The sequence below is a fragment of the Arachis ipaensis genome, chromosome B10 (assembly GCF_000816755.2).
Source record: "Arachis ipaensis cultivar K30076 chromosome B10, Araip1.1, whole genome shotgun sequence".
NCBI lineage: Eukaryota > Viridiplantae > Streptophyta > Magnoliopsida > Fabales > Fabaceae > Arachis > Arachis ipaensis.
The window spans coordinates 30,272,487-30,283,517 of NC_029794.2; the positions used below are offsets into that span (position 1 = coordinate 30,272,487).

At 32.9% G+C, this 11,031-nt stretch overlaps 1 protein-coding gene across 5 annotated transcripts; it reads right to left on the reverse strand.

Annotated features, from left to right (window-relative positions):
- On the reverse strand, positions 5,371-9,590 carry LOC107623529 (N-(5'-phosphoribosyl)anthranilate isomerase 1, chloroplastic). Of its 5 annotated transcripts, none has more exons than XM_016325846.2 (6): positions 9,175-9,590; positions 8,145-8,174; positions 6,862-6,924; positions 6,343-6,707; positions 6,107-6,270; positions 5,371-5,894 (listed from the first exon to the last, which is right to left on the reverse strand). In XM_016325846.2, the coding sequence occupies exons 2-6, from the start codon at positions 8,152-8,154 to the stop codon at positions 5,669-5,671; spliced, it is 828 nt and encodes a 275-aa protein (XP_016181332.1). In that variant the 5' UTR covers positions 8,155-8,174; positions 9,175-9,590; the 3' UTR covers positions 5,371-5,668. The 5 variants fall into 5 exon arrangements, with proteins under 5 accessions (XP_016181332.1, XP_016181331.1, XP_020968771.1 ...); XM_016325845.2 differs by having other exon boundaries at positions 8,145-8,222; XM_021113112.1 differs by having other exon boundaries at positions 6,343-6,710; positions 9,175-9,589.

Sequence of the window (11,031 nt, forward strand, 5' to 3'; positions counted from 1 at the left end):
AAATTGTTAAGAATAAGAATTGGTCTCGGTATAGATAAGTCTATTTGTATAATTGAATGAGAAAATATTTTTACTATTAATGCGCCTTCAAATATCTGTATTTAATTTATATTTTTTGGATAAAATCTTAAATAATTGATAAATATAGTCATTTTATATTATACACTAAACTGGCTTATATTTTATATACTGTAAAATGTGGTGTAAATATATTAAGTTTGAACTTTTTTTTTTTTGTGAAATAGCGATCACTTTTTCTAAAAATTTATTCTTCTTCTTTTAAACAGTTGTTTTCAAATTTTACTAAAAAACTTTTGAGCCAAAGTTGAGATGCAGGGACGGAATGGGGGGTTATATAATTTTATTTTTTATTTAAAAATAATTTAGTATTTAGTCTAGTATAAATAAAAATTTAATTTAAATATTAATAATTTTTAATATCTAAAAAGTAAATAAAATAGTAAAATTTTTTTATCCAAATGGGTTCAATAATAAAAAAAATTTACATTAGAATACAAGCTTAATATTATAAATTTGATGTTCTTAATCTTATTGAATTAAATAATTTATGTATAATTTTTGAATTATGTCAAAAGTTAATAAAGACAGAAAAAATTTTAATGTATCATTTGATTAATTGTTTTATTAGTTTGATATTAACTCTTCATGTTTTAACTACTACAACTTAGAGATCTTATTCAACTGTGAATATTGTAAAGAATAGACTCGAAAATAAAATAAAAGATGAATTTTTTACTAATTGTCTTTTTGATTTATATTAAAAAAAAATTGTTGAAAGATTTGATACAAATTCTATTATCGATAAATTTTATGATATGAAGAATCGATGTTTACCATTTTATTAGTAAAAAAGTATATATATTTTTTTTGAGAAAAGCTCTGTATACAAGTCATTAGGGCTTGTATGTTTTACAAGTTAATTAACGAATAAACCCCCCAAAACGCGATGCAAGGTACGTTCTTCTTCTTCCTCTTCCTCTTCTTCTTCTTCTTTTCTTTCGTTTCTTGCCTTCTCTTTCTCTTCCTACTTCTTCTTACTGCACATTCTTCTTCTTCTTCTTTCGTTTCTTGCTTTCTCTTTCTTGTTCTTCTTCTTCTTGTACGTTCTTCTTCCTCTTCCTCTTCTTCTTCTTTTCTTTCGTTTCTTTCCTTCTCTTTCTCCTTCTTCTTCTTCTTGTTGCACGTTCTTCTTCCTCTTTCTGTTCTTCTTCTTCATTTACGTGCTTTTTTCTCTGTTTTCTTTCTTCGTTATTCTCGATTTCCATTGTTTTTTTACATCAAGCTCTGAAATCGTTTTTGAAGAAGAAGAAGCAGCAGAAGATGAGGAGGAAAAAGAGAAAGAGTTCTGAAATATGCATGAGGTGTACTTCAACGAATTTTGGGTGTATTTCTTAAATCCTTTGGGTGTATTTTTGTAATCCTTTGGGTGTATTTCTATAATCGTTTGGGTGAATTCCTGTAACCATTTGGGTGTATTTCTGTAATCGTTTGGGTGTATTACAGAAAGGATTACAGAAATACACCCAAACAGTTACAGAAATACACCCAAAGAATTACAGAAATACACCCAAAGGATTTAAGAAATACACCCAAAATAGGGGGAGACAGTATATTTCTTCTTGAAATCTTTTAATGTTTTGCTGGTTAAGGATGAGGCACATGGCAGAGACAATCTAGAAGAAAAACCTAGAAGAACAGTAAAACAGTACCTTGAATAATGTTTCTTCCTTTTTTCTGGTGATTTTTTATGGAGATTTGTATATTTTTTTCTTGATTTCTTCTACTCTTCGCGAAGAGTTGGAACGTTTCTGCAGAATCGTAGTAGTTTGTTTTGAATCTTGATGGTTTGCGTTTTAATTGAGGAAGAAGAGGAAGAGTGAACGTGGGTGGAAAGAGCGCGTATTTTTTTCTTGATGGTTTGCGTTTTGATTGAGGAAGAAGACGAAGAGTAAATGTGTTGTTGAAGGAGCGCGTGTTTTTTTCTTAAACTTGGAGCAACTTGTATAACTTGTAAGCCAAAAAGGCTTGTATGTGTAGCAGGCCTCATTTTTTTGTACTATAAAATATATTCTCTATCAATATATTTTTTTTTTTAACATAGGTAGCTCAACACAGTAAAGTGGAGCAAAAAGAACACAGGACTAAAAAACATAAATAAAAATAAAAGTTGTAATCCGTTGTCATCTCCGACATTGCCATCAACAACCAAACGGATCAACTCCATAAATTTACATAAATTTTATTTAATATTATATATGTTATTGGCTCCTGATAATATTTTTGCTTAGATGAATAAATTTTTTAATATACAACCTTCATCTTATTATAAAATTTAAAGTATTGATAAATGTACTCATTTGACGTTATACTATTTAATTATTTAGGGCGGGGTCCCCCTTTAAAGTTTAAACTGTAGAGGGTTTCAATCTAAGTGGCTATGTTAATTTTGAACTTAATTTCTTGTGAAATAGAGATCTCTTGTGGGGAAAAAAATATAGAGAATCTCAATCTAAGTAGGTCAACTGCAAAAAATCTTATCATCATCACCGTAGAAGCTATAAACCACTATGGTCAATTTTCTCAAAGCTCACCTGCTCATCACATTTCATCTTTGTAGTTGGTGCAACCATACAATCTGCTTTATTATATTCTTACCTTTTAATTAAATATTTATCAATTTATCTTTAAGGGTTGCATATGAATCTTATTCTTTATTCTGATTTATTTATTTATCTATTTATTTAATTATAAGTTTATAACATGTACTAACCAATTTGAATTGGTATATTAGTTAATTCACTAATCAACTTAAATAAATGTCGAAAATTTGAATTTCGCCCTATACATGTAACAATCCGTTAACCAACAAATTAGTTATTTGTCTGTCGGATGAGAAACCATAAATTATAACACTCTTTTAAATAGTAACTAATCTACTTGTGTTTTGACAAATCTAAATCATATCCTTTTTATTAAGGATAATGAAATTGGTAATGCTTTTTCTAAAGCAAATTCCGGAATCATTAGTGTCTTTATGTTGGAGAAAAGTAAAAGCTAAGGAAGGAATCAATACCTTGTCCTTTTTATTGTTATGTGCTTGCCAAGAAGTAATGACAACCTTCACTTCCTTTGGTTGTTGGTTTTTCATAGTGGAGGCATGTCTTTTTTTCCAAGTTAAGGCAAAACCATGGTAGAAATACTAGAAAATAGTAATAATTCTTTTAAGGGAAAACACCTTATAAGGATGAAATTGAAGGCAAAAAATGCTATAAGAAGCATATGAAATTTGGATTCTCTTATCAGTTATTGCCAAATCTCTTCCCTCGCCTTCATGATAGATGTATTCATCATAGTAGCTAAGTGGCAACATCAAAGTGTAAAACCCTATGACATGGAGATAGAATACGACATAACATGGAATATGTGGACACACGAATTTTAAAATTTTATAAGACACGAGGCACATCATATATAAAAAATATAAAGTATTTTTTAGATAAATTACAATGATATTTTAATATTTATTGATATTAAAATATAAAATAAATTTTTAACTATTTTTAATGTTTTCTTTTAATTATTAAAAGTATTTAAATATTTCCAGACTTCATTGGTAAAACCCAAACATGGTCCATCCGTAGATGTGTTAAGGATGAACAACCCTATAAAAAAAAGTATTCAAAATGACCAATCATTCTTATCTAATCTAATACAGGTTTAAACAAGGAATAAATATATATTAATATATAGGGTATAAGGAGCAAATAATTCAATGGGTCCAATAGTGAAAGATTGTTATTTGCTCTCATTTACGTGGGTACACTGAGCCAACACAATCTTTTACCATTGGGTGGAGTGTAAAATTCACACAAAATAAGTCTGTGTCTAGCGCCGAATTCAATTGTAAAAAGAGTTTGTATGTCTGTAATATCTTAAATTAGTTCTTAACAAATATTGTCAGATATATTTTAACTCTCAACAGTTTTTAATTATTATATCAGTTCTCATATTAAATTGTTCGTCCATATAAACAAATTAATTTAAAAAATTTTAAAATTTTTGGAGATTATTATGTTTTTATTAAATAACAATAGAGACTGATTTATTTATTTTTGTAGCAAAATTTGTATAAAAATTAATTTGTCTAATAAAATAAAAAATAAAAAATAAATTTTAAAATTAAAATTTGTTAAAAATTTATTCAAAAATAAAGTCTTATTAGAACTATGCAGTTCATCCTTTAAAATCATATTCCATTCCAAAACTAATGAGATAGAATGAATTGAGAAATATTCTGACATTTATATAAAATAGGATGAATTGAAAAATATTCTAGCATTTTATTGCTACTGCCCTATCCTTTTTAGTTTTTACTTATAATTTACGTAAACCAAGCAGCAGGTTTGATTCCCGCTATTCGTTCTTGCCCTTATTACTTTATTTTACTTATTAGTTATTACTTTATTAAATCGATTTTCGACTAAAATTTTTTAGGGACTAATTTAGCATATTTTTTTCGGTGGTAGAATAGGTAGAGCCATAAGGTGAACCACAAACCATGTCTCATATACACCCGAAATTTGTCTCCAAATGCAGCTTGATTGGTTGGTTTCGGTTTTATGTAGGTCCTACTTCCCTTCACTCCAGCAATATCAGAATCAGCCTCACTTACCAACTCACTTATTCTGCAGTTTTATATGGCTTTCCCACTCACTCTTAGCCAATCATTTGAGGCAGATGTTTGACCAAACTTGTACCAAACAAGCTACGATTTAAATAAGTCACAAAATTGTAAAAATAAAACAAAATGAATAGTAGTGTGAGAAAAGCTGAATATGTATATTCCGAATTTCTGATGATTGGAACTATACAAATGAGGAAAAATATATAGCCATGTTGCAATTATCACATCATAATTGCAAGATACTACTTTTTACTAAGGCTAATGATCTAACCACACATATCTCAACACACTAGCTTTTGAAAGAAACTGATCATGAAGTAAATTTTGGCAAGAAGAAAAAGGTTAGTATTGGAAAAACTGTCGCCAGTCAATTAATTCAGCTAAAACCAATTAGTTAAAATCCAGTCACTTGAGATGGTAGAACAACATTCCTGTGTTTGATATTACATTTTCATACCTAGAAAAAAAAAAGATATTACATTTTAAAAGGAATACACTTTTTATGCCCATGTTTAGTTGCACTTGAGCATCCTCATAGTGTCAAACTCTGCAGATAGAAGGTTAACTTTAACCTTAAACCATAAAAGTAAGCATTGTAATGAGGATATGTATGTGAAAAATGTGCCAACATAACCCCATGTTTCCATAGAAAAGCAAAGATAATATAAGGAAAAATGAATTCTTCTATTCACATCTAGTTTAGTGTTGTCTACATAAATGGCAATATGAAATAAAAAAGACTCTGAACTAATCCTTGCACATGTTTTTTTATTTTGAATCTGGTTCAAGTAATAAAGCATGCATCTATCTATGATACCCGGCATTACAGTATTCCCATGCCGAAAAACATCTCTACCAATGGAAACTTTTGGGTCTAAAGTTGGACTTAAATGTACAAAACTGTGACAAAGTATCACGCAGATATGTTTTTCTGTCACGAAGGTCACAATAAATTAACATGAATCAATACTTTACAGAATGGACTGCATTCATGAAGGAAGTTATTCTTGATTGATCCTTCTGGATACCATCTGAGTCACATATGCCGCTACTAACATCCACTCCTTCAGGTTTGAGAGTTGACAGAGCCTCGGAAACATTATTTGGATTGATTCCTCCTGCTAAGAGCCAACCGTGTTTGCTTCTAATTTTAGGTAGTTTAAACTGAGCCCAATTGAATGCTTCGCCACTGCAACAGCGTATAATGAGTTTAATATTTGAGCAGAAAAGCCAATAAGAGTCGTCTAGTAGTGACCAATTTGAATCATTTGCATGAGAAAGGTTTTAATCTCAGTGCTGTCAAAGTACCAATTAATACGAAGAAATCGGGGACAGAAGCAAAGAAAAGAGAGATTATCTAACGGGCTGATTGCCATTGACCAATAGAAAATGTATCCATACCTGCCACCCTTCGCGCTATCTACAAGAACCCAATCAACTAGAGAACAATCTTCATCAGAAATTGTGTTTAAAAGGCTCCCATCCGCATTTGCATGGAGAACATATATTACACGGTTTTCTTGAATCAAGGACGGAAAAACTAACCGAGAACCATGTCCATGAAGCTGCATTGTCCAATAGATTATGAAATTAAATACTTGTCATGGAATATATGTAAATGGCAAGAAAAATTTTACCTGAACATATTCAAGATTCGATGCATCAGAAGCTCTTAAAATTGTTTCTAGATCATCATCGACAAATACTCCCACGGGCTCGGCTCCATAATCTCTAGCAACTTTAGATATCTCCTTTGCAACAGAAAGTGAAACAGAACGTTTAGAGTTTGGCCATATGATCATCCCGATAAAATTTGCACCCGCTTCAGCTGCCATAGCAGCATCTTTAGCTGATGTAATGCCACACATCTTAACCAAAGGTTGATTCTTTTCGAGATCATTTCTTGAGTGTAAATCATTTCCCAACTCTGTTAGTTTGCAGGAAATTTTAAACTTCGGGCAACACCTAGTGCTTGAAAACAGCAGCTTCTCTCCTTTTAAACCTACATAATAGCATATGTTACATACTCAGCAAAGAAAGAAATATGCTCATCTGGTTTCCTGAAAACACGAGAGATACTTTCATAACAGTTAACAACTTCTTGAAGTGAACAATGTAGTGTATATATATATGCATTTAGCAAAGAGTAAGATTACCAAGAATCGGCCTTCTATTGAAATTTGTAGCCCTAAGTTGCAAGTAACTGCCAGTGTTTGAACCTGCACAAAAGGAAAAACATATCTTTCAAGTTAGCTGAGAAAATAAATAAATAAATGCAAGCATGATTATAAAAAAAGGATATACTGTCATAGGAAATGAATTAAAAATGCTAGTTAAAATATACACTACATTCATATAAATTTGAAAAATACATAAAACAGCATCATCATACATATTGAAAAACTGAGCATTTATATTTTTAAGGAGATTACATCATCATAAACATCACACAAAATTATAGTCACCATGAATGAAGACAGAAAGGGTCAAGCAGAAGAACCATAACTATCTTATTGATAAGTATAGATCAACTCCGTTCATCCAAGATAGATGAGGAGCCAAAAAGTACAGGAAATCGGCCAATTCTGGTTGATGGACTCATGAATTCCAATAGTCCAATCGTGAACATTAAACATCAGAAACACCATCGTGAATCACTCATGTATAAAATCACCACAAAACCAAAGCTGGACCTATTATCAAGTTACACATGACTGAATCAATGTCAAATGCTTTCCATGATGAACAATTACACCAAGCACAAGATAAAGTCAGTACTCAGCAGCTACGGTCATAAACATAGAAGCCTACTGAGGAGACCAAAATGTCACTTGCAAGTTAACCAAATCATTTTGAATGGAGCTCCTATGATCTATTCAAACCACACCCAAAAAAAAAAAATCAAACACTCTTAAACCAAAATAGCCTATATATCCAAATACAAAATCATTATATTCTAGAGCACCAATCCAGGATTCAAAGAACAAACCAGGATCACTTGGCAAATGTCAAGCAAGGTTCCACCATTTCAAAAAATTCTATCATCTCGAGATAAACCAATAAAATGATGTTAAGACACCCTTCTTCAATTCATGTCCTACCCACTATCTAAAAGTTTGTTAAAAGCAAGACTCTACAAGCTTATAAATTTCACCAGTGCAGTACAATACGTTATTGTTTTTGGTTCTTTTATCATACACTATGAAAACAAATGCATTGACTTTGCCATGAATCCCCATTGCAAAATTCCCCATTAATTCTAGAAAAATGATTTGAGGATCCATCAATCAACTTGCCAAAAACCATTTATATACTCTTCTTCTTATGTAGAATACCATTTAAAATAAAATTCACCTGAGCTAGCACATTGATCAAACAATTGGATTGCATGCTAAGAAACGATGAATTGATAGTCTAATGGAGAAGTTAAAAGGGGAACCTGTAAGCATGATGAAACTTTGAGATGCCGCTGTTGGGTTGTTTCAGTGAGAAAGGGAAAGACAGCAAGGGGCGGAACCCGAAGGGAAGAAAAGAAAGCATAGATATCAGAATCGAACCAGTAATTGACCCCATCATACGACCAGGTCACCGGTTCAACCGGTAAGTCACTAATTTTCCCGGTTGATCCGGTCATAATTAAATAAAAGTGTAAAATTAAAAAAAAAAATCAAAAGTTAAAACTTAAAATGCATGTCTTTACAAACGTATTAATAACAATCAGAGATAACTAATAATGCAAAAAGAGATAATAAACTAGTCACTAGTACAAAATACTTTTTCAATTTAAATGAACAAGAAAGAGCAAAAAATAACACAATCAGTAAATCAAATTCAAGGGGTGATCTCAAAGTCAGCATCTATATCTTCATAGGACAAATTTGAAGCTTGACCAACATTTCCTTCATTTTGATTTGCATCTATATCTACATTTGTGTATTTTTCACATATCAATATCAAGAATAATTCATAATAGCATCTGAGTTGTGACGAAGACATTTTTACAATTCTAGCAAAAGAAAAAAAAAAAAGAAAACAAACAGCAAGCATGGGAACAACAATTTAACTAAACAATTTTATTCTGAGTTGCAGAGAGCATGAACCTCATTTTCAACAACAAATTCAACTATGATAAATTTTAGAAACAAAAGATTTAGCTCAAGATGATTTACAGAAACAAAAAAAATTTAGCTAAATGATTATAGCAATACAACATATTCAAGCTTCAGTGATGATAAACAATAACAAATTCAACTCATTGATGATTTTCAGCAACAAAAAAATAGTTCTGTGATATTTCAGCTTTAGCTAGGTGATTTTTTCAACAAGACAGCAACATATTAAAGGTTCAGTGATGATAATCAGTAAACAATTCAACTCAGTGATATTTTCAGCAACAAAATCAAGGTGCAGAGATGAATTACAACAACAAAATTGAGCAAGGAAGAACAGGGGAATTTATTGGAACTCACCAAATCGGGGACAAGCAGCTGATGGCGAGGAGGAAGCTGACTAGGCTCGAAGCAAGAAGACGAGAACGACGACCAGCCCCGGGACGTGCTGCTTCTGCCGCCGGAGACGACGAGCGCAGGGAAGACGCGCCTGAGTGCGAGACTGTGACGAGACAAAGAGCGACGACGACGACTAGCCCCGGGATCTGCTGCTTCTGCCGCCGGCGACGACGACGAAGGCAGGGAAGGCGAGCGCTGACTGCGAATCGGTGACGAGACAGAGAGCGACGACGAGCTTGAGAGTGAGACCGGAGGCAGTGAGAGAGAGAGGAGACGAGAGAGCTTGAGTGCGAGAGCGACACTGAGAGAGATGAGAGAGCTTGGCTTAGTGGGAGAGTGACAACTGACGAGACAGAGACACGGAGGGGTGGCCTGGTGGGTTTTTGCGGGTTTAATGTTTAGGGGACTAGTGCTGCAATATCTGTCACGTGGGGATAATGGAAAAGTAATGTTCAACTTTTTTTTTTTTTTTTTTGGTAAAGGAAGGGGGCTTAACAGCCCCAAAAGAAAAAAAAATATATATATATAATTTATAGACAAAACGGGTCCCTGTGAAATCATCAGCCAAAATTTTTTTAAGTTCTATGGGTGGATTGTCAATAAAATGGTATCCCAACTCCTTGCTAGTGTTCCTTTTTGCAATCCAATCTGCCATTCTATTTCCTTTTCTTAGAGTATACTTAATAGTCACTTGTTAGTGTTTGTTTATTCACACAAATATGCTTCTGAGAATAGGATTAGGATGCTCTTGATTATACTTTTCCCTTTTTAGTACTTCAAATACTGATCTAGAATCAGTTTTAATTTCTATTTTCTTAAAACCTAAATTCCAAGCAGTTTTTAAGCCGTGATGTACACGTTGAAGTTCTGCTTGGTAAGCTATATAGTGCCCCAGATTAACTGCAAAACTCGCAACCCATCTCCCGTCGCTATTCCTCAATGCTCCTCCATATCCCGCTATTCATGGGTTCCCCAATGAGCTTCCATCTGTGTTGATTTTGATCCGTCCCTCCATTGGTAGTGTCCAAGAAATGTGCCTCTCAATTCTGTTTCCCCTTGGCTTGATCAAATTCTCCTTTTTAAAAGCTTGGGAGATTTCAGAGACATATGAGTGAATTATTCTTTTTGCGTCGTTAGGTCTTTGGAAGGGAGAGTTGAAAATTTTTTTATTTCGCCACCGCCACATCCACCAGCAAGTCACCATGAAGATGGTAATCCAGTTTTCATTGGGGTTGCTGCTCAGATTGGATGTAAGGTTCCATCTCAACCATGCATCAAAGGGAGCTCTGAAAAAACTTTGAAGTTGTCTTGGGTTTATTAATCGAGTCCATATGCGTGAAGCGGCTGGGCAATCTCTAAGAACGTGAATTATGTTTTCTGTCACTCCTTCGCATCGATGGCAGCTGTCACAGGTTCCCAGCAATCTTCTTCTTCTAGCCGATGTCATTAGCCTGGAATGGGAGGTAAGCCACATAAAAATTTTGATTTTTTAAGGTCCTTTTCATCCCTATATTATTTCCCATGTGTGATCTTGAGTGATTGTATGTTGCGCCAACATGTTATACGTGCTTGTGATTGAGAATTCTCCTGAATTTGTAAAGTTTCATATGATTTTGTCCTCTCCCAATTCTTCCAAAGGGGGCATGATTGCTGTAATTTTTTGATAATTTTCTCTGATAAATGACTTTGTAGCCACTGAAAATTCCATTCACCCGTTCCATTAGAGATTTCTGAACTGTTATTTTTTGCTGGTCTTCATTTATAGGACTCAGGTTGTAATTCATTAAAGTATTAATTCCTTTAACCCAGTTATCCTTC

Coding starts and splice junctions, on each gene's coding strand:
- LOC107623529 (XM_021113112.1), bottom strand. Junction 6,711..6,861: donor CAATAGAAGGCCGATTCTTG/GTAATCTTACTC, acceptor TATGCTATTATG/TAGGTTTAAAAGGAGAGAAG. Junction 5,895..6,106: donor GATAGCGCGAAGGGTGGCAG/GTATGGATACAT, acceptor ACGCTGTTGCAG/TGGCGAAGCATTCAATTGGG.